Genomic DNA, 21,733 nt, shown 5'->3' with positions numbered 1-21,733 from the left:
GACAACTCAGCGTAGACCTCGCGCGGACCTTACCAACCCACCAACCGACTACCCACCTCGAAACCCCGCCGCCGTATCGGCAACTGCTCGCCTGAGCGCCTTCAGAGGTTTACCATTCGCCGACGTTTCTCAACTACACAGCCAAGATGAGCGGCCGACGCGACTTTCTGAGCATGCCTGCGCCCGAGAACTACGTAGCTGGTCTCGGGCGTGGCGCTACCGGCTTCACGACTCGAAGCGACTTAGGTCCAGCGAGAGAAGGGCCATCGGAAGAACAAATGAAGGAGATGCTGGCGAAGAGAGCAGCCTCCCTTGGTCAGGCAGCTCCTTCCGCATACGGTGTTACAGAAAAGAAAGAGGAGGACGAGGATGAAGATCGATTCCAGGACCCCGATAACGAAGTCGGACTGTTCTCAAGCGGCATGAACTACGACAAAGATGACGACGAGGCAGATCGGATATACCAGGACGTGGACGAAAAGATGGACAAGCGACGGCGAGCTAGAAGGTTAGCACCCCTAATTTCTTTTTCCCCTTGCCCCTCCCCCTCTTCATTTTTGAAGCCGTTGAAGTATTCATCGTTGTTATTGCGACGAGCAGATACCGACCATTTGCGACCGTGTAGGGAAGCCCGCGAGCAGAAAGAACGCGACGAATACGAACGGAACAACCCCAAGATTCAGCTCCAATTCGCGGACCTGAAACGAGCCCTCGGTAGCGTATCCGAAGAAGAATGGGCAGCGTTGCCGGAGGTGGGGGATATGACTGGAAAAGCGAAGCGGGCACGAGAGGCACGAATGGCAAACTCCAGGTCATACGCTGTGCCAGATAGCGTTATCCAGGCTGCATCACAGTCAGGACAGCTGGAGACCTCGATCTCCACCGACTCCGACGGTACAATGACCAATTTCGCGTCCATCGGGGCCGCACAGAAATCGGCGCTTCAAGTACGGCTCGACTCGGCTGCGAACAACCCTGGCACGCAGACGACGACGTCGACGACCTCCGGGACTGCGACCTCTGTTGACCCACGGGGTTATATCACTGCCCTTGATAAGAAGCAGGCTATGGGTGAAGAGTTGCCTGTTGAGGACATCAATCGCGCGCGGGTGCTTCTGGAATCTGCTGTCAAGACAAATGTGCACAACGGCCCCGGGTACGTCGCCCTTGCCCGGTTAGAGGAGGTTGCAGGCAAGATTCATACAGCGAAGAAAATCATTCAGCAAGGCTGTCAGATGTGTCCGAAGTCGATAGTCGTGTGGGAAGAAGCAATTCGACTCAACCGCGAAAATCTACACAATGCCAAGGTTATTGCCGCCTCCGGTATCAAGCTCAACCCTAAAGCGATCAAACTATGGATGGCCGCGATCGACCTGGAGCAGACGCCGGATGCGCGCAAGAAGGTGGCACGACAAGCTTTAGATCACAATCCGCAGTCCGTAGAGCTGTGGAAGATTCTGATCAATGACACCGACGATATCGAGAGGGTGAAGCTTCTCTTCGCCAAGGCCACCGAGACCGTGAAACTGTCGGAGGAACTTTGGATATCCTATGCACGTGTTAGTGGTCCTGAAGAGGCTCAGCAGATTCTCAACGCGGCGCGGAAAGCTATTCCCACAAGCTGGGCTATCTGGGTGCATGCGTGTAGGCTGCAAGAAGAGATGGGAAGGGTCAACCTCTGCGACAAGATTATGGAGCGTGCGGTGAAAGCCCTAATCAAGGAAAATGCCATGCCCAAACGAGAAGAATGGATCACACAGGCAGAAGTATGCGAGGAAGAAAACGACATCGTCACGGCAGGCTCAATCGTAAAAGCGACAATCGGATGGGGCCTGGATGAGAATGATGACCGGAGGGACGTCTGGCTGGAGGATGCGAAGAGCACTTCTGCACGCGGCCATCACGAGGTGGCCAGGGCCATCCTCGCGCACACAGTGTCTATCTTCCCGTACAGCACAACCGTCTGGCATGCGTCGGCCGATTTGGAGAAGCATCATGGCTCAACCGAAGCTCTGTTAAGCGTGCTGGAGAGAGCCGCGAACGCCTGTCCACACTCCGAATCTCTATGGCTGCTATACGCCCGAGAGATGTGGCAAGCCGGCGACGCGGAGGGGGCACGTAAGGTACTCGGCCGATCCTTCGAGCAATTACCCGGTAACGAGAATCTGTATACGCGCGCCGTCGATTTTGAGGTTGATGCCGAAAACTACGCCCAAGCCCGGACATTCCTACAAATCGCTCGAGAGTCTGCCGCTACGGACCGTATCTTTATGAAATCGGCTGTTTTGGAGCGGCAACTCGGAGCCTATGAAGAGGCGATCGATATCTGCAACCAGGGCCTGCAGACGTGGCCAGGTAGCTGGAAACTGCATGCCATCAAAGGCCAAATATACGAGTCGCTCTCCAAGCTGAAGGAGGCCCAGGAGGTGTATTCAATTGGCACACGCGCAGCGCCTAAAGCGCCAGTTCTGTACATCCTGTTGTCGCGCATCCAGGAGAGACAGGGCGCTATCGTCAAAGCCCGCTCAACGCTCGACAGAGGCCGCCAACAGAACCCGAAGAACGCTGAGCTGCTCTGCGAGGCCGTCCGTCTCGAACGCCGTCAAAACAACATCAACGCCGCCCAGAAAATCATGGCTGCCGCACTCCAGGAATGCCCTACCTCGGGCCTCCTGTGGGCCGAGAAGATCATGCACCTGGAGACGCGAACTCAACGTAAGCCTCGCGCGCTAGAAGCCATCAAGAAAGTCGAGAAGGATCCGCAGCTCTTCATCGTCGTGGCGCGGATCTTCTGGTCAGAGCGCCGGCTCGACAAGGCAGCTACCTGGTTCACCAAGGCGGTCGTTCTGGACCCGGATTACGGCGACGGCTGGGTGTGGTACTACAAGTTCCTGGAGCAACACGGTACGGAAGAGAAGAAGGCGGAGGTGCTTAGTAAGGCGGCCATGGCGGAGCCGAAGCATGGCGAGATCTGGCAGAGTGTGGCGAAGGATCCGAAGAACTTTAGGAAGGGCGTTGAGGAGGTGCTAAGGATTGCTGCGGCGAAGGCGGAGTAGGCCTCCTGGGTGGGTGGAATCGGCCGCTGTGGTTAGGGTGCTTGAAGGGCGCCGGGCTTGCATTTATGCTGGCAGGCTAGGGAGACGGAGTCGTCCGGGATCAGAGGGTTTGGACGCGGGCTGCTGCTACCTAGGTATGCTGCTATGCTCTGGGTGCTGAAGGGCATCAGGCCATTTACTACAGCAGGTGTATTACCATATGAGATAAGGCCCTCTTAATGATGACCAGTCATTTCCATGCATGCTTAGGACGCACGCGCGTATGCTTCTATCTGCCTCGCGACCACTCCACACAGAGCTAAGGTACCAGTGACATTGATAATGCCGACACGGCGGTCGCACAAGTCTATTCATCTTTCGCTGCATTTCGCTGCAGATACCAGATACACATACACACTACCAAAATATGATCCAGTGTCCGCCCTTGTCATAAACCATGTCCACCATCCATCCATCCGTCACTATCCGCCCCCTCACATGGGAAGAATGTCATCTATAAAAAGGACAAGTGAAAACGCCATTGTCCCAGATCGACTCAAGGGGAAAAAAAGTGTCGACCTGGCAGAATCCCATCCACGGGCGCCTCGCCATGCGGAGAGTCGCTGATGCCAGACAAAGGGGGGTGTGTGGAGCCGAAGCCGCAGCTGAAGCTAGAGAAGTTCTTTTGGTCTTGGTTTATCGCTTGAAAAGGTTCATTCAAAATTAGGAGGGAGGGCCAGGTCGAAAGAGAGAAACGCCCGGTATGCAAGTTCGCCGAAGCTGAAGCGCTCGATGTGCTTTTTCCAAGAAGTGGTTGGAAATGAAGGGAAATGCCGCTATGTATTTTGCTGTAGATCGCCGCCAGGATGGGTAAGACTCCAGAACACCGGGCTGCTGGCAGAGGGGTATTTGCTATTTTAGATTATCAGATTATGGGCGCTCATGTTGCGGGAAGCGGTGGTCGTAGCTCATGAATCACTTTTCGTCGAGGTGGGTGTCCGATATTTGCGACGTCCCAACTTGCAACTAGAACTTCCCAGACCGATGACCGCCGATGGGAGCGAGACTCGGGCTCGCTTTTCCACCGCTACCCCAGGACAAGCCACTCAGCCGCTTGTTGCTCGTGCTTGACGTGGTCGAGGCGCCGTCCTTGCTCTTCGCATTGATATCGTCCTCCTCTTCCATGCTGAACAGGCCCTGCTCTTCCTCGATCCTCTCGCGGTTGATACTGCTGCTGCTGACAGCCCGATCCATACCGAGGCGGCTGCTGGAACTTCCAATGCTGGATGCGGAGGTAACACGATTCATTCCAGGATGCATGGGGTTGCTGGGGAGCCCACCTTCTTCGGATGCTCGGGACGAGAGTCGCGTTCGCTGCAGCTGCTGGCTGATCATGCTCATGGAGGCCTGGCGAGGTGGCGATGAAACAAATGGGCTCTCGATGTTGGGTGTGGGACGATTAACAGCGCGCAGAGACGGGCTTGCGCCTGGATGGAGGGTCGAGTTGCGAAGAGGCGAGCCAACGTGACCGAACGCAGATTGTCCAGGTAGCGAGCCAGATTCGAATCCCGTATCCTGAGGGCGCGGCTTGCCCCACAGTGACTGGAATCGAGATGGAGAGGAGGTAGCGGCTGAAGGCGAACCGACCTTGAGATCTGACGCAGTTGGCGAGGCTCCTAGCCTGGACAGCGAAGCTCGATGAGAAAGCGAGTTGCCTTCGTTGTCAGTCTGATCGCGAGAGAATCGGCGCATCTTTTCCTGTGGTGTTAGCAGGTCATTGAGCGAGCTCGGTAGCAGATCCTCTTCGAATTTTCCGATCAGCTCCGATTCGTCCCAGTCATCGTGGACTGCGAGCGGCGGACGCGCACCAACACTCGCGGACAACATGCCCTTTGACCGATGGGCACCCATCTCAGAATGCATGATTCTCCGTCCTACGGGTTGCTCGATTGACTCAGGCGGAGACGAGCCCAGCGCGGCAGCTCTACTGTGGGATCTATCGCCAAACGCAGAGTCGTGCAGGTTCCGCAGCGCAGGTGAGTCGCCATGGAACGAAGACGGGGGAGAGTTCGCGAGAAACTTGGCTGGCACAGAGGACGCGATCGGACCATACCGTGCCATATGCGAGATGCCCTGGCTATCGAACGAGGCCGGCAGCTGCACGTCCATAACGCTCAGCCCCTTCTGCACTGGAGATATTGGTAGACGGCCGTTCTCGTTTGGCGGCGACCCGTACTGCGAGCCCGGGTGCGAAGAGAAGGTGGTGTCGATGGTAGGTATCATGTCGTACTGCGACTTCTGGCCAGGCAAGTACTCGTCCTGCATCTGATAAGGGTAGCCAGGTTGCATGGGCGCCATGTGCGCCTGCATTGTGAGGAGCGAGCTATTCGGGGCCGGATCGGGATGGTGTGGGATGTTCATGCGGCCGAAGGGGCCCCCGCCGCCCATGACGTTGTTGCGATTGACGATGTGCCCATTCGGGAGGATGTGGGCGAGGGCGCATTTCGGGCCAAACTTGCAGTTTCCCTGGACACTGTCAGCTCAGGCGCTTGCCCCGTTCACTAGCTGCCATACTTTTGTGAAGTATTTGCACGGCGCGCGCTCCGCGAGCGGCTCGTCTGAGTGCAGGAACGGGCAGGCTTTGCCGGCCTGGCAGGCACCCTGGCGATAGAATTTGCACGGCACGTGGGAGGTACCTGGGCGCGTCAGTAACTGTCCCGCGCAAGGCCCGGCCTGCTACGCACTCTTGTTGTTGGGCGGGCTGCGCGGACCGCCGAAGCCCATCTCGCGCATGTTTGCTCCATGCCCGTGGCCGTTGCCCATGCGGGCATGCGGTCCGCCTGGGACAGGCATGGGGCCGTGGCCGTTGGGACCCGCCATGGCGCCGTTCGCAGAGGCACTTCGAAAGTCGCCCGAGGGCCGGTGTGCGATTCGCGGCGGCAGGTTGGGAGAGAAGGGCGGGTTTGGCGGGTTTGGCGGGCTGAGCTGGTGCGAGAAGGGACCGTGTTGGAGCTGCGGTGGTGGGGGCAGGTCGTGGTGGGGTGTGTCCGCGAGCGCCGCGCTGGGATGGCTGCCGGACTCGAGCGTGGTCATGGTACGGCGTCTGCTGCCTGCGCGCGCGGGCGCACTCGACGAGAAGATTCTGCAGTGAAAGCACCCCGCGAGCGAGGAGTGCGGTGGCAGAACGAGAGCGCGATGTGTCGCAAGAGATGGCGACGCCGGCGCGGCTAGGCTGGACTCGGCCTAGGCAGACGAGCGGCCGTTCGCTTGAGGCGGGCAGCGGCCAGGCGACAAGGCGACGTCAAACCCGCGCCGAACACGGTTCTCTGCCTGACCAGCACGCCGCCCAAACGCGGAGGCGAGAACGAGCTGCGGAAATCCGAGACGATCCGCCGGCACTGATTGGAGGCGGCAGCGCAGAAAAAGAAATGCGCAATGCTTAGGGGTGATATCCCGGATATATTGCAGCTTCTTGCGGCAGGGCCTGCGGATTCGATATCGCGTCACGCGGGAGCCGCTGGGGCAGGAACGGCCGCTCGAGGAAGGCAGGCACGATAGATAGGCCGTCTTGATAAGCGCGGGTTTCACGTCCGTGTCGATGGCAGCCACGCCCCTCCGCCGCTTCCCGTTTGGATGCCTCCGCTAAAGCTGCAGTGTCTCGGGGAACCTGGATCCGGGGGGAACGTGGGATGAGGGTTGGGTGGCTTGCTCCCCCGGTCGCCTCTCACATGGACAGTAATTCTGAAACATATCTCAGGACGCGGGCACCCAAGGCGGCTTCGGCACAGGATGATCCTTCCATCGGTCAGAAGACGCTTATCCATCGCCACAGGAGTTGTCATCCGCGAACCGTCAGCTGCAGGAACCGCATATGCACTACGATACGCTAATCACTATTCACGGTATCATGCTGTATTGTACAAGAAAGGAAAACCCAAGCTATCCATACTAGCATATCTCTATCCAATGTCCTTCAATATCCCACTTAACAAACAGATGATAGAAGCTGTTCCCCTGAAATAGCGCCAACCCGAACGAGCATCGACCCGTGCACTTCCTCACGGCGGCCCCCAGTCTGCAACACCCCGAGTTAGCACGAAAGAATAATGTATATATCCTCCACCCCTACACGTGTGTGCGAGTGATGTACTAACTGTGCCCAATCCGCAGTATCCCCGCCGAGCACGTATTGTTCCACCACTCGAGGTTCAAGTTGTCCATCATGAAGATCTGCGGGATCCCCAGGTTGTACGTATACGCATTGAACTGAATGCCGCTCAGCGCCCGGAAGTCGGGACTGAAGAACACCTGCGTAAGCCGGCAGTTGATGTAGCCCCAGCACGGCGCTATCGTGACGTTCTGCTCCGCCGCGAGCACTTCTTGCTTCAACGTCGCGTCGTAGCGGTAGCCGGAGATGCGCAGCGTGCAGGGCGTGATGCCGTTGAGTGCGCAGCCGAAGAAGCCCGAGTATGCGTTGAACCAGTACGCGTCGACGGAGGCGCGCGGTCCTGCGCCCAGCTCACCTGCGAGGAGCGTGCCAGCGAAAGGGCTGTTGGGCAGAAGATTCGTGCCGATGGGGAGGAACATGGCCACGTTGGGCTGCGAGACAGCCGGGTAGGGCTCCCATTTATCGGGCACATAGACGAAGCCGTTTGCGTAGAAGAGGTGGTGATATGGGTTCCGCATGCCGTTCACGGGGAGAATGGAATCGTCGTCCGGTCCGACGGTCGTATCGTCAAAGGTGAGTGTGAAGTTTCCGTATTCGCCACATAGGGCGGGCTCAGCTGCCGCCGCGACCCGCGTCTCGGTGCCGGTTACGGCGTCGGCGACGACGGTGGTGACGACGGTACTGAAGCTGGTTGGGTAGGGCTGGAAGAGCTCGAAAGAGGGGAGCTCAGAGAGGGGCGTCTGCCGGACGGTTCGAGTGGTCAGGGGAAGACTTGTCCAGTCTGGTCCGGTGATTGTGGGGTACGTTCCGGTCCAGTATGATACGGTGGTTGTGATGTGAGGCGTCGGGAAGACGAAGCTAAATTGTGTATCGCCGTAAGCAATGACTTTCGTGGTAAACGCGCTCATGTCGGGCATGCAGCCAGAGCTGTAGACTGTGCCAGTGCATGTTAACGTCGGAGCTGTGCCGTTCCAGCCGGACGAGGGAAGAGGCCCGATCCCAGGAGTGGTCCCTGCTGTCGATGTGATGGTTGTAACGGAGACCGCTGCGGTCGTCGAGGAGACTGCCGCTCCCGAACCAGACATTGATGAGGCTGTAATGAGGGAGCTCAACATAGATGAGCTTGTAGAGCTCGACATTGACGTCGAACTAGAGGTTAGATTGGCCGAAGACGTGGAGTTGAAGAAGGGTGGGCTTGGCTGGACGGGTGGCACTCCAGGCGATGTCGGGGTAATTGTTGGAGTCGATGAAAGGCTCGTGGGAGGCGACGTCGCCGAACTTATCAAGGGCACAGTCGATGATTGAGATGAGCTGACTGGCGAAGAAGCCAGTGAACTCGTAGGCGAACTCGTCAAAGCCGACGAGAAACTAGCTGCGCTAGAACTGCTTGGGATTGGAGTAGAGAACGAAAGACTTCCGCTTGAGATTGGTGCTGTTACCGATGAAGAAGCCGGAGCGGATAACGAGATACTGGAAAAGCTGGAGGGTATAGCAGGCGTGGTTGTGAGGCCTATCGACGAACCACTAGGGTTTCTAGGAGACGTCGAGGTCCTGCTAGCGGGGGTCGAAGATGGGGGAGCCTGGCTTGACGTCGTTGATGTAGCCGTACCAGAGGATACAACAGAAGTGGACGCTGGTGGAGATGAAACAGACGACCCGCCGCTGGTGGCCGACGGCATGAGCGATGAGACACCTGGTGAAGATCCAGAGGAGGCTGACGGCTGCGAAGGACTTCCGGAAGGAGAGGACGACCCTATCGGTGGGGGGCTCACTAAGGACGTCGGAGAAGACGCAGTCGGGTTCGAAGAGCTGCGTATTCCCGTTGCCGTACTGCCTGTCGGTATTCCTATGCTTGACGAGGGATTGCTGGGTGCTGACGATGGGCCGGGCAAGGACACCGTGAACCGACTACTTTGTGCGCCTGACGGCTGGCTTGAAAGCGCCGTGGATGGAGCACTGAACGACTCAGAAATGACTAATGAAGACGGGTATGAGAAGCTTCCAGTGCTAAAAGTAGTTGATATCCTAGTGATCGTCATGGTCTGCCCGCCGGACGCAACACTCGTGATGGTAAAGATCGTCGAGATGGTGGATACAGAGGGACTAGATGGTAAGGCTGAAGGTCCTAGGAGCGAACTGGTTATTGACGCAGAAGAAGGCAGACCAAGGACGCTAGAGCTGCCCGGTATGACCGGCGAGCCTGACAGCGAAGTTTGGCTACCGCTCGAAGGTACAACTGGCGTTGGGGGACTTGGGCCAACGATCGAGCTTTGACCGAAGCTGGAGGAGGCTGCCGGACTTGTGGGCGGAGGTGGGATTTGCACGGTCACCGTCGTCGTTGATGGTCCGTTTGGCCCCGTCACGATGGTCGTAATTGTGACTTCAGACGGTAGGGATGATGGTGGCTGCCCTATTGTGCTCGATGAGTCTGGTGGAAAAGACGTAGGTACTCCGGGGACGGTGATGGTACTTGCTGTCGGCAGCAGCGACGAGGCTGTTGGACTGGCTCCAGGAGGAACACTAGGGCTTCCTGTCGAGATGATGGTCGACCCAGAGACTATCGTAGTCAATCTTGAAGTGCCTGGTGATGTGGGAGCCGAAACGGGAGGAGGAGAGCTCGGCGACGGTGCACCGGACTGCGGTGATCCGCTTATGCTGGACGGACCAGGTAGAGCAGGCGATGACCCAGTAGTTGGAGGTGGGGCTGTCACGGAAGTAATAGTGATTCCTGGGGTCACAGTGACGAGCGTGCTGAATCGCGTGGGAGGAGCAATGCTGTTGTGCCAGTGCGTAGTCCCATTGATGACCGAGAAGTAGTACGTCCCATGATTTGGATCCGAAGGCGTCGCTCCAATGAGAGAAACCGTGATGATCGGGCCTGGGATCGTGACATAGACGACACTACAGTTAGCATCTTGGGCGGCGACAGGTCGGAAGACGTGTAGCAAGCCCTCCATAGCTACCCAGCATCCGAAAAGGAACAGTGCAAGCAGCGAGCCGGAGAAAAGCAGGTCTCGCCAGGCTGCCGATTTCGAAACGTGGAAGACGGCAAGGACGAAGTCCCGAATCCACCTTGAAGCACGACAAGGCCACCACTGGCAAGGCCGGGGCATCCACTTCTTCCAACAAGGGCGACGCGCTCGAAGTGGCTTTTGGGGAGTATTCATGTTGGGATGTGCGCTATCGCGGCGTTCGACATCTGTAGCGTAAGAGGACATGGTGGTCGGGGTCGGTGGTTCTGTAGTGCCGTCGTAGGTCTTGTTATCCTTTGATCCGCTGATGCTGGTTTGTACGCTCGATGAGTGGCCGGTCGACTGTTCGGTGCTGTGCTGCGCTGCGTTTTGCTTGTTCTTGCGATTCTTGGTTTTGCTTTTGGCCATAGCAGAAGGGGGGAGATGATGTTGTAGCTATGATACAGCTTCGAAGATGCTAGAGGAAGTGTGCTGCACAATGATTTTGATTCGGCTTGTCCAAAAGGTGAGAGATGGTGAGAAGTAGAAGCCTGCGGCAAACACGTCCGTATTTTGTTTGTTCCGAGCAAGACGTCTCCTTCCATCGCTGCGATTTTGACGAAGTAACAAGCAGGCAGTACGGTGAACTGAAGTGCAAGATCGAAAGACAAGTGTGAGCGAGCGGAGAAGCTGTGGTCAACCAATCGTGCAAGAGGGCGGCAGACGGCGTGCCTTCCATAAGAAAGCGGTGACAGCTACCAAAAATAGAAAGCTCGGAAACGAGGGAAATTGAAAGCTCGGACACTAAGAGAAAAATGGCATAATATCGAGGTAGGAAAGACGTCAAGTGAACAGGTGGCTGCTAGTACGCCAAGACGGGGGGATCATAGACGAGCGAACTTTCAAGGATGGGGAACAAATGAGAAGGCAGCCTTAATCACCAGTACCCCCTGTAATTGTGGAGCTGCATCTTCAGCGGGCTTCACCTGCTAAAGTTCTTCCGGAGCAGCTTTCCACAACCTAGAGTAAGACAAGTTATGTTATCGTACGCTGTACTCGAGTGTACCCAGTCTCCAGCATCATCCCAGCGCCTTATCAAACCCTCACCTCCCAAAGCTTGACGCGTCCAGCCTCATTCCCGATCGCCAACAGGGCGAGACTCCCTTCCCTTTCTTCTTCTTCTGCGGGTCGTCCCCATGCGACTGCGCTAATCCGGCCCAGTGACGTCTTGTCCGTAGGCCAGTTCCTGTACACAGTCGCTGACGGTAAATGTACCAGCCGCAGCGCGTTGTTCTTCCATCGACTGGCCATTACCAGAATCTGTCCATCAGGGGACAATGCAAGGTGCGAAATCGGTGTCGTAAGGTGGTCGAGACCGCGGACGGGTTTCGGAGCCTTGGGTATGCCGTTGTTAAGATCAGAGACATCTCCGCTGACCGAGGGGTTCTTCTCACTCCACGCTCTTCTATCGTAAATGTTCACGATGCCACTTGAGCTCCCAATCGCGACCCATCGATCCCCGCCTATCCATCCATCTCTTCCGCTCCTCCCACCGAGTGCAATGACTGTAGTGCCCACAGCACCTTCGTCAGTCCATCGCCCTATCACGCCCTTTTGAACGCTCCATTCCGTGACTTCGCCGTTTTTTCCAGCGATACTAAGACCGCTTCCGTCTCCCCACCAAACAAAGTCGGCAACGCCACCTCTGGATTCAATGCGCGCTTGTGTCACCCATTGCAGGGTCGTAGCGTCGAGTATGTTTATCACGCCGCCTCCCTTCTTCGAAGATCCCCGCAGAGCCATATATCTGCCATTTGAAGACAAGGTGAAATACTCCATCGTGCGCTGTTCCTGCTGATGCCCGTACACCCGAGTCACCTTTTCTACTCTACCTGTGGCAATGTCCCAAATGTGAAAGTAACGCCGGCGAGCACTGAGGAATATGCGAGAGTCTGAAGCCGACGGATGGAAGGCGGTAGTGGTCAGGGGTGTTCGTTTGACGTGTAATGAAGTGAGCAAAGGGTTTGGATTTGGAGGGTTCGGGTTGACATGGTGAAGATAAAGCGTTGAGCTGGGCCCTGAGGAGAGGAGGAGCGGGAACGTTGGATGGAATGAAAGAGACGTAATCGCGGACTAGGGCACGTTAGTATCAAAGGTGCAAATGTGTGGGAGGGATTACACACCGGTCCCGTCCTCGCGACATCCTTCAACCTTTGGATGTCGATCGTACCAGCTTGCAGCTTCCTCCGCTTCGCAGGGGCTCTTGATTTTCGCGAGAGTATATCTGCGTCTTTGAGCAGCCGAGCCAAAGGCTGTGTAGACAGACCATCTTCGTACACATCCATGTCACTTGCGGGCTCGTCATCGCTCTCACCGTCCTCCAGTGTCTGCCGCCTCTTCCGTTTTGTCTTCCCCATCGCATGTGTCGCCCAGTCAGGAGTCGGATACAACCGTTCGTACTGCTTCCTCAATCTGCGCGCATACTCCTTCCCATTGACCATGTCGTCCTGGGCGGTCTCCCGCAGCTTCCTCAACTGCGGCACAGACGCCAGACTCACAACTATGCGTTCGTCATCGCTATCCTCCCACGCAGGCTTATCGTCCTGATCCTCTGACTCATCTCCTTGTACAATAGCTAAAGGCCCGGCGGGCGCAGGTGCCGGGCCAGTATCGAAGAAGAAAAGGTCCTGATCCGCGACGTTGTCGAAGTCCGCGTCTTCGTCCTGCTCCTCTTCCGACTCTGCACCGAATGCGACTGCAGAGTGATCTAGCGAAAAGGCCTCTAGACCCTTCTTGAAGCCTGCCGAGTCCCCAAACACGAGCCGTTCGAGCTCTTCTTCTTCGGTATCCTTTGGGAGCACAGGCTTCTCCTTCTGCACGACGATTTCCATGCTTTCATCATCATCATCTCCTTCCTCTTCTTTCTCACTCCCACTGTGTACGTCTTCATTCTCCTCGTCAAACCCCTCCCAATCTAGTTCCTTCTCGCCGTTCACTTGCTGCAATGCGCCTGGTTCGGCGTCGCTCGCCTCGTCGGATTCGGAACCGAATGACGGCGCATCCTTCATTTGTGTAGGCAGGAATCGCTCGTGGTTATTCGATTTGTGCGGAGTCTTTGTTTTGGTGGCCATTGCGGCGTTCTGCGAGCTGTCGGGAGCCGTAGTCCAGCGGTCGCGAAAATTGAGGATGTCGGCAAAACTGTTGCAGGGTTCTGAGTTAAGCTTTTTAGTGGGGCAAGGGCAAGCGAGGTGCTGCGATCGATACTTTCACAACCTGCCACGATAGGAAAATTGACGATGGACCACTGTACCCAAAAGCCCTGCATTCCTTCTGCTGCGCAAATGCGCCCGCGCTGATTCTTGAACCGTATCCGGCTCGTCTGTGCACAATCGGAACTTCTCGGAATTACTTCTGCCAAGACTCCGCCGATGCAGTGCTCATGAGCACTTCAAGTCCTGGCTGCCCTCGTTGATCGCTCACTGGGGGAATAGATTGTCGCTCCAAGTCTGTCGGCGTCTACGGTGACTGTGGAGAGGAAACGCAGTGCATGATCGAACGATGGTCCATCTTCGACTTCCGACGGCCAGCCACTCCGATTCCGAAGCGCATTCCGATCCGCTGAGAGCAATCCTACACGTCGGAGCCTGTCTTATGTGCAGCTATTGGTGAGGAACTGGCTTAACGTCTCGCCAATCCAGCATCTGAGAGCCATACCAAATCGAGAAGGTGAAAATGCAATGAGTCTTAGCAAAGGGCGATTTCGACACATTCGGACCACATGACTCATTGTTTGCCCTTTGCCTAGAACACGTACTACCTTCTCTATCACCCCAATCTCGCCCGTCATTTTCTTTTACACTAAGAATCTCTGTTATTCGAAGAACCTCACAATGGCAAATCCCAGCCTCGTCGTCTCCCCGCTGGAGCCGGACGAAGCACCACAATACATGCGCATCCGCCACGAATCCTTCCGCCACGACATAAACAAAATCCTCTACTTCAACGGCGAGCCGTCCCAGAAAACGCTCGACCGCGTCACGCAAGACGTCCGCAACGGCATCAGCAAGGGCATCTTATATCTCAAATGCGTCGACACATCAACAGGTGAAATGATCGCCGGAGCGCGCTGGGAGTACATCCGCCCCAAAGACCCTGATGCTAAGGAGCGGACCCGGGAGGAAATAGAACAAGATTTAGGCCTCGGAAGCATGTATGAGGAGAGTCATCCCGAGGTCTGGAATACTTTCTTTAGCATGCTGAATGCGGCCAAGAGGGAGCATCGGGGAACGAGGCCACATTACGTGCTTCAAACGTTGGCCACGCTTCCGAAGCACCATCGGAGGGGCGCTGGGAGGTTGTTGACGCAGTGGGGTTGTGAGAGGGCGGATGAAGCGGGCGTGGAGGCATTTCTTGAGGCGAGTAAGATGGGGCAGTCTCTGTATGAGAGGTTTGGCTTTGTACCAATCAGAGAGATTGCGATTGATTTGAAGAAGTGGGGCGGCCAGGAAGAGATTAAGCTCATGGTAAGGAATAGCCCGGCGCTCGTAGATCTGATGACTGATACTTGAGTGTAGATAATGAGGAGGCCTGCTAAGCACGAGAGGGCTTTGGGTGCTTCGTGAGCAAAAGATCAACACGCAAGTGGTGAGCACTTTACTTTCCAGGTAGAAAACGGCAATCTGGTCGCGAGAACCTTCAATTTCTCGCCTGGGATTGCCCGTCAGCTAACACGTCTGAAAAGCCGAGCATCACGGAGCTCTCGTCAATTTTACATTCATCTGTCATCTAATTGAGTGCATCTCGCTACAGAAAGCCCTCCAGATTGCCGCTGGAACCCCACCACAGCCTGTCCGTCTCAATCAGTCAATACCCATGAAATCAAGTCGTACGTCTGGCAGACCCTGTCTCTCCAGCACAACCCGACTCCCCCAATTGCAGATGTGATGCACATCGACATCTTCGACCTCCTGCATTGCCTGTGCACTTTGAATCATCACAGTCCCGCTGATCAGGACGTCTTCTACGGCTGGCAAAAGGTCCACCCAGTCATAAATTCGCCGAGCTAAGAGTCTGGGTAGTGGTACTGGCACTACAAGCTGCCCGTAGATGAGATGGTCGGTCACCAATTCCATGCGGGTGACTTTGCTTCGCAGCTCGCCCGACAACCTCGCGATACAGCGATCGACATCCCCCTTCCCCTGGAGACCACAGATGTTGACCTCCAGTACATCGGTCGCGGGGTCGAAGTATATAGCGTTCTGCTCAAAGAAGCCAGGCTCGTCGGCGTTCAGCGCGTAGATGAGGTTCCCGTTCAACAGGTGGAGTAGCTCAGACTGCCAGAATCGGTTGACGTGGAAGATATGCCATGCGGTCGGTGAGACGAGTGTAGTATACGAGTGTAGTATCTGGACGCATAGTGATGGTGATTCGCTTGTCACGCTCAGCGAGCTCAGCGTCGAAGGCGCATTCGATGATGCGGACCTTGAGCTCGTCAGGCAGGCGTGGGAACGGATGGAAGCACGGTTGCGTCGTGACGTGGTCTTTGTTGGCTCCATGGTATGCTGCCCGCGAGAGAAATTAGTTCTGTAGAGCAACCCTTACAGGGCAGGTACGCTCCTTCGCCACTAGTGTTTCTGAAAAGTGAAAGTGCCAACCACGCAAATCTGTTCACGCTCAGCCCTGCTCGACACCCGTTGCCCCATTATCCAGCTTGTATGAGTATGACAGTACCTCAGTTCTACTCTGCGCGCTCTGATCCTCTCTTTACAGAAGACATTCCTGAACCGTCTCAGACCTCTGTTACTCCGAATTTCAACCTCCTTGAGATTAGGGAAAAGGTGAAAGTACTTCCCTTGAGATCCCTCGTGAGAATATCCTCGATAGCACCACAATCTCCGTGCATGCTTGCCAACCAATGCAGACCCGCACACGGTGTACCTTAGCCCTGGTGTTGTCCAATAACCGACAAAAACTCTTTCATCCCCTATTGTTCGTCTACCTTTCTTCGTTAGGATTCGCAAGTTTGGAATAGAAAGCAAAACACCTATTTGCAACCTGCAGAACCGCAGTGTCTCGGTACCTGTAAAAAGAAATACTCAAGGCGTAGTAATCATCTGCTTCGACTGCAACTGTCAGTCGTTCTAACTACGGCAACTTCTTCACCGCTTCAGTAACAGGGCCGATCCATCTCGAGTACTGAAGGGGACAATTAAACCGGCCTATATAATAGCGCCATAACTCGTTCGAGTCTACCTTTGAGCCGTCATTTAAGTGCAGTAAACGTACTGCGTTCTTGATATCCTTGAGGGCGCCATGTTTGGCTACAGACTGCAACCAATGTTGAGTCGCACTAAGTCTTTCTTCTCGATGAAGAGAACCATCCGTTGTTTTGAGGTGTAACTAAGGTGAGAGGCAGGACAGGGCAGCAACCACGTTTTGGATAGTCGTACAGCCTCGTATCGGAACCCTCGAACGACGGCGAGGAAGCTGGGGAGCGGCGCCGCAATAAGCTTCCAGAAGAAATTGATTGTGACGGTGATCTTAGTTTTTTGTAGTCTAGTCGACTCGTCCTCGTAGGCATATTCGATCATGTGTACTTCGATCTTATCTGGGACCTGAGGAAGGACGGAAAGGTATTTAAGTAATGAACTTGCGCTTTCTGATTTATTAGATATTGCCATTTCATTAGGTCGACGTTATTCGAACGCTAAAATGACGAAAACTTTTAAGAGGAGATTTGAGAGGGAGTGGACAAATTGAGTGTGCAAATAATTGATGTCGAAGAATGTCTATCTCAAAACACCCACTTTTCCCGCTGAGCTTTCGTGAAATCAGGCTGCAGTCTTTCATTCAGTACGCCTGCACAGTCGGACGCCCAAAATTCCATAGAAAATCTACCACTCTGCATTGGGCAGCGAGTATCCTGCGTCCCCTCCGCGCCATTTCCCTGTCATTCTTTCAACACGAGGCGCCGTCTCCCCAGGTATAGTTTCGCGCCTCTTCGATGAAACTCGGTACATACTCGTCGTGGCACCTAACAACCGATATCTCTCTCCCATCGCCTCCCCGCTCATTGGTTATCCGGTATAGAGAGAGCTCCGTTGGAATGCCCTGGTGTTCTTGGCCCTGCACTTTCTTGACTGCTACGACTTCGAGATTGGGCAGCAACTCAGCTACTTCGTCGATTTTATCCGGCCAGCCGAACACAAGTTCGTTATTCGAGATAAGTACGTTGGTGGGGATGAACAGGAAGCGAGCCCACTTCCTCAGAGCGGGCGACAGGATGTTGAGGCAGTTCTTCAATGTGCTGATCTTGCACCCTTCGAGTTCGAGTATGTCCGTCTGTCCTTCGAAGAATACCAAGTGATCACATGTCGTTTGTGCGGAACCGAGTACATCCGTATTCCAGGCAGGCACTAAGCTGTCCCCGCAGAGTCGAATGGTCTCGCGACGGAAGAATCGATTGACTTGCAGAGTCGCGAGCCATGGGGTCGTAACCACTTTTACCCCCTCCTCTGTGAAGTTGAGGACGAGTTTGTTCGGATGCCGGTAGCTGCGGGTCGGATTTGTGAGCACTCTCTGATCAGGTGCGCGAAGAATGCTCTCTCTCTGCTGGCGTCGACTAGCCAGCTCGTCCGCTAGAGCACATGCAAGGACGTATACTTTGAGTTCGTTTGGGAGTTCTCGGAAGTAGTCGAAGGATTTCGACGAGTTGGATTCGTGGCGTTGAGAAGGGGCCATGATGACCTTTGGGAGTGGGAGAATGTCCAGTTGTAAACTAAAGAGAGATTGGCAATATATGCCTGTGCAGAGTATGCGGGCATTCACCCGAAGTTGCCTAGTTTCTCCTTGCAAAGGAGGAGTGACCACGTGACGCCGAATAACTGTTGAGGAACTTTGGCAAAGTGGTACCAAGCGCTACTAACTGCTAGGTGAGGTAAGATGGATCCTCATTTCCTGTGACAAAAACACATATTTCACTTTCCTTTTTCGTCCATTAGAAGTGGCTGCCTCGAAAACTCATCACGTTTTCACAAGCCATTCACTGTGCTGGACAGCAGTCTCAATACTCCATCCGTGAGATGGAAATCGATGGCTCGAGGCGTAGGAGCACGTATGGTACTGTGTTCCTCAACTCCCAGAAGACTCGATGCAAAGTACATGTAGCGACTTGTTCGGGAACATCGATTTCCAAGATTCTGGCGGTGCGGGTGGAGTCCCTTTCATCCAGTATCCAATTCGCTCTCACGACTCCCCAACACGCCACTGCTGCAGTAGCCAACACTTGCAGTTTGTCCAACGTTCCCGTTTCTTGATCCGTCCATCTTTGTTTCTGGCGAAAAGACACTCCCAACACGTGTAGCGGCTACTCGCGAAATGGCTCGCGATGACAAGGTCCCGCAAGCTTGGCAGTGACTCAAAAGCTGCCGTGACTGGTCCCGACAAAGGCGTTACATCTAGTCTATCTGCGACTCTGACCCGCAGATGCTGAACGCATGATCTGAAGCTCCAACGAAAGTGCGTCAAGCATTCTTCGAAGAACACATCATCGTGCATGCTAATATTCAGATGAACGATGTGGTAGCTCGGGTCGAAGACTAGCAACGAGCTTCGTCCATGGCCGAGGAATGTTCGTGTGTACGAGTCGCGCAATATGTTTCGTGGCGGCGCGAGGCGCAGTGCTTCGGAGCGGAAGAGGCGATTTACGTGGAATGCGACGGGGAGCTGGGGAAGATTCGGTCGTATGCCTGGGCGGAGAATGTGGATATAGATGTGTCGCCCGCTCGTTTCATTGTGGAGAGCGTGCTTGACGACTTCGAGCTGAAGTTCGATGGGGAAACGAGCGAACTGTGGAAAGTGCAGCTGCGACGATGACGCTGGGGTTAGGCGAGGACGCCCTAATGCTGTTCTTGGGTTTGCCAGAGAAATTTGACTTGGCTGGCTCTTGGTTTTTGATGGTGGTGCCATTGTGCTGGATGGGAAATTAGCTTCGGTGCTGTAAGGAGGGATTCTGAGCAAAGTCAATTCAATGCGGGTGGTTTGTGGAAACATTGTTGGGCAGCAAGGAGCTTGTGGAAAGTGTTGAACGCGTGGTTGTAGTTCCATGGAACGTGAAAGTCCTACCGTGGCTTTGGATTAGAAGTTGTCACGCATCTTCAGGACGGAGTAACATGGTCCCTCGAAGTCTTTATTGCCTTTCTACCTTGCGCACCAAAAGCCGTCGTTTTATGCCCCTATAAAACGAAACAGAAATTTCTTCCACGTAAACTCCCGCATGCTTCCACTGGAAATACCAATTTTGTTCATCACTTGGCCAATATTTCGCATGGACCACCATTCCGAACCATGGTAATTATGGCTCGTCATAATAGAGCGTCAAGAAGTTTGTGGACTGAGCGCAATCGCGCATTTCCGACGAGAGACGGGATAGCCATACCTTTATCTCACACCGACTCAATATTTTGTTCAGCGATCGGACGTCGAATTCCAGACTGTCTTTTGCCTGGTTGAACACAACGAGGGGAGACGCGAAGTGCCACTTCGTTGGCAATGCCTGTAGATAAGTTTCGGAGAATAGCCGTATCAACCGATTCTCGTGGTCTGTAGGTGCGCTGAGCAGGCGGATAGCTTCGCTCCGAAATTGGCGGTTTGTGTGGAAGATGGCGTGGAGACGTGGGATGATGGGAGCCAGGCGTTCATTAGAGATGCGAATTGTAATGACTCGTTTGCGATCCGGAAGGCAAGCTTCAACTGCGAATCCGATGATGCAGAATTGGAGTTCGACGGGTAGAGAGGCGAATTGTGGGAACGATTGTAGCGTGGCCATGATGGCAGGAGTGGTGGAGAAATTTTGCTGATTGCGGTTCGAGAGTAAGAACGTACTTCCAAGCGAACAATGGAGTGTTGGTGTTAGTTTTTTGAGCAAAGCCTGAATGAAACTTTTCTCTAGTGCGCGGAATACTTATGTATTTCGAGATGATGCCTCACTAAGCTATCGAACCACGGATTACATGCAGGGTTCCATGGCGGCTCTCGTTGGCGTCAGAATTTTCCATCGCTTGATGCGGCCTACACTGAACCGTGGATCATTTTGGTGGCGTCCCTGCTGCTCGGGGGTTTAGGTGTGGCGACCCTTTTACGGGTGCTGTACGTGTAGTATGCTCATATCTTCTTTGTGACGAGATCAAGCGAATTAATAACTGCGCAAGACAATTTTCATAGTAAAACACGCATTCGAAAGCGGCTAACCAATTTCCTTTCAACCCCTTGCTATCAGCAATGGCCGAGTCTCGCGGCAGAGAGAGAGCCAAAATCGCATGTCCCTCTGCCGCCCGGCCTCGATGGAAGGGAAAAAGTAGTACGTACAGTATGGCACCATGCTGGTGTCGACGTGACTCCTCAACCTGTAGATACTGTAAACGACGTGACATTGACCCTCATGCAAAGTATGCATGCACGCTTCTTCCTCGATAACGCAGATAGATAGGAGTTTCGGCACGTTTTCGTATGTATTGAGCTTTAGACCTTCGTCGTATCGCAACAGCGGTTGATTTTCGACCGAAAATTGTACCATAGTTACGCGACTTCGGAGGCCTGTCGAGAGCCGAGCTAGCCACTGCTTCGCTGTGTGCTGCGGGTCGTCTCTGCTGAGGGATCGTAGGTCGAATTCTAAGGTTTCTCTCTTAGGGTCGAAGACGACCTGTGGATCGGCCCAAGTGGCGAGGGTAGGCACGTGTGTATTGAGAGGGAGAGCGGAATTGAAGGTAGATGAGAACAGCTTCATGAGAGTCGCTTTACGGGTGCTCTCCGGGCGAAGTAGTCGCAAAGCCTCGCTTCGAAACAGGCGATCAACGTAGAGTATTGACGGGAGAGGGGGCACTTTGGCCATGAGTTCTCCATTTTTGCTCGATATGGTAATAGTGACTGTGCGAATACGCTCACGGAGGTACGATTTGATGGTGATTTCGATAATGGCGAATTTGAGTTCGGTTGGGAGGCGGTCGAATTGAGGGAAAGAGTGGGCGTCGGCCATGGCGGGTTTCGTTCTGCGGGAATAACGGTGGAGCTGTAGAAGAGATGAACAGGGAGTTGAAAGAGATAGGAAAAGAAGGAAGCGTATCGTCTTGGATTCTCTTCACTTGGGCAGGAAAACGCTGCCCAATGCAACAAAGTTTGGCCGGTTGTTGGACATGAGGACAGCCGCCACGAGGAACAGACTGCGTTGCACCCGCACCTGCCTATCCTTAACAAGCAAGACCGGCCGAAGTGAGCCGCCCAACAAATGACGGGCGTACCACGGGCGCCGGAGTGTGCCTATCCCGTGACCACAGGGGAACGCCAATCCTTCTATCCACCACAACCTCAAACGGCTAACCTGCGCTCTGCTCCTTACTTCCCATCCCTAAAATTACGCGCAACAAGTACCCACTACGGCTGTCTTCAACTTGGGCCATGCGTCTAAAAGGAGGCTCAGATAGTCAAGTAGCCAAATCACATAATCAAATGCACGCCCGGGCAGGAAACTCGAACCACAAATTTTTCGCCTTGACTCTATGTGCGTCATTCATAACGCTTAGGCT

The 21,733-nt window shown here is 54.6% G+C and overlaps 11 protein-coding genes across 11 annotated transcripts; 3 read left to right on the top strand and 8 right to left on the bottom strand.

Moving 5' to 3' along the window:
- Positions 1-24: 24 nt before the first annotated feature.
- On the top strand, positions 25-3,056 carry BU26DRAFT_542686 (uncharacterized protein; the record flags this gene model as incomplete). The annotated part of the gene is made up of 2 exons (XM_033831667.1): positions 25-508; positions 626-3,056. Exons 1-2 carry the CDS (start codon positions 147-149, stop codon positions 3,054-3,056), a joined length of 2,793 nt encoding a protein of 930 aa, XP_033679786.1. The 5' UTR covers positions 25-146.
- A 1,005-nt stretch (positions 3,057-4,061) lies between these two features.
- Positions 4,062-5,915, bottom strand: BU26DRAFT_434758 (uncharacterized protein; the record flags this gene model as incomplete). Its single annotated transcript, XM_033824090.1, has 3 exons — positions 4,062-5,561; positions 5,610-5,731; positions 5,780-5,915. The coding sequence occupies 3 exons, from the start codon at positions 5,913-5,915 to the stop codon at positions 4,062-4,064; spliced, it is 1,758 nt and encodes a 585-aa protein (XP_033679785.1).
- Positions 5,916-7,184: 1,269 nt separating this feature from the next.
- BU26DRAFT_434596 (uncharacterized protein) lies at positions 7,185-8,111 on the bottom strand (the record flags this gene model as incomplete). The annotated part of the gene is made up of 1 exon (XM_033824084.1): positions 7,185-8,111. One exon carries the CDS (start codon positions 8,109-8,111, stop codon positions 7,185-7,187), a length of 927 nt encoding a protein of 308 aa, XP_033679784.1.
- A 118-nt stretch (positions 8,112-8,229) lies between these two features.
- BU26DRAFT_608310 (uncharacterized protein) lies at positions 8,230-9,571 on the top strand (the record flags this gene model as incomplete). The annotated part of the gene is made up of 2 exons (XM_033835835.1): positions 8,230-8,392; positions 8,528-9,571. The coding sequence occupies 2 exons, from the start codon at positions 8,230-8,232 to the stop codon at positions 9,475-9,477; spliced, it is 1,113 nt and encodes a 370-aa protein (XP_033679783.1). The 3' UTR covers positions 9,478-9,571.
- Positions 9,572-9,723: 152 nt separating this feature from the next.
- Positions 9,724-10,583, bottom strand: BU26DRAFT_568778 (uncharacterized protein; the record flags this gene model as incomplete). The annotated part of the gene is made up of 2 exons (XM_033833807.1): positions 9,724-9,858; positions 9,915-10,583. The coding sequence occupies 2 exons, from the start codon at positions 10,581-10,583 to the stop codon at positions 9,724-9,726; spliced, it is 804 nt and encodes a 267-aa protein (XP_033679782.1).
- Positions 10,584-10,771: 188 nt separating this feature from the next.
- Positions 10,772-13,667, bottom strand: BU26DRAFT_463546 (U3 small nucleolar RNA-associated protein-like protein). The gene is made up of 2 exons (XM_033825131.1): positions 12,338-13,667; positions 10,772-12,287 (listed from the first exon to the last, which is right to left on the bottom strand). The coding sequence occupies exons 1-2, from the start codon at positions 13,283-13,285 to the stop codon at positions 11,250-11,252; spliced, it is 1,986 nt and encodes a 661-aa protein (XP_033679781.1). The 5' UTR covers positions 13,286-13,667; the 3' UTR covers positions 10,772-11,249.
- On the top strand, positions 13,666-14,895 carry BU26DRAFT_86542 (acyl-CoA N-acyltransferase). The gene is made up of 2 exons (XM_033836418.1): positions 13,666-14,677; positions 14,729-14,895. The coding sequence occupies exons 1-2, from the start codon at positions 14,045-14,047 to the stop codon at positions 14,774-14,776; spliced, it is 681 nt and encodes a 226-aa protein (XP_033679780.1). The 5' UTR covers positions 13,666-14,044; the 3' UTR covers positions 14,777-14,895.
- A 118-nt stretch (positions 14,896-15,013) lies between these two features.
- BU26DRAFT_568775 (uncharacterized protein) lies at positions 15,014-15,709 on the bottom strand (the record flags this gene model as incomplete). Its single annotated transcript, XM_033833806.1, has 1 exon — positions 15,014-15,709. One exon carries the CDS (start codon positions 15,707-15,709, stop codon positions 15,014-15,016), a length of 696 nt encoding a protein of 231 aa, XP_033679779.1.
- A 1,402-nt stretch (positions 15,710-17,111) lies between these two features.
- Positions 17,112-17,894, bottom strand: BU26DRAFT_568774 (uncharacterized protein; the record flags this gene model as incomplete). Its single annotated transcript, XM_033833805.1, has 1 exon — positions 17,112-17,894. The coding sequence occupies one exon, from the start codon at positions 17,892-17,894 to the stop codon at positions 17,112-17,114; it is 783 nt and encodes a 260-aa protein (XP_033679778.1).
- Positions 17,895-19,506: 1,612 nt separating this feature from the next.
- BU26DRAFT_568773 (uncharacterized protein) lies at positions 19,507-19,980 on the bottom strand (the record flags this gene model as incomplete). The annotated part of the gene is made up of 1 exon (XM_033833804.1): positions 19,507-19,980. The coding sequence occupies one exon, from the start codon at positions 19,978-19,980 to the stop codon at positions 19,507-19,509; it is 474 nt and encodes a 157-aa protein (XP_033679777.1).
- A 432-nt stretch (positions 19,981-20,412) lies between these two features.
- On the bottom strand, positions 20,413-21,186 carry BU26DRAFT_568772 (uncharacterized protein; the record flags this gene model as incomplete). Its single annotated transcript, XM_033833803.1, has 1 exon — positions 20,413-21,186. The coding sequence occupies one exon, from the start codon at positions 21,184-21,186 to the stop codon at positions 20,413-20,415; it is 774 nt and encodes a 257-aa protein (XP_033679776.1).
- Between the last annotated feature and the right edge of the window lie 547 nt (positions 21,187-21,733).

The sequence above is a fragment of the Trematosphaeria pertusa genome, assembly GCF_010094035.1.
Source record: "Trematosphaeria pertusa strain CBS 122368 unplaced genomic scaffold BU26scaffold_14, whole genome shotgun sequence".
Lineage (NCBI taxonomy): Eukaryota > Fungi > Ascomycota > Dothideomycetes > Pleosporales > Trematosphaeriaceae > Trematosphaeria > Trematosphaeria pertusa.
The sequence above is the reverse complement of the archived record's forward strand: the minus strand, read 5'-3'. Positions and strand labels throughout refer to the sequence as shown.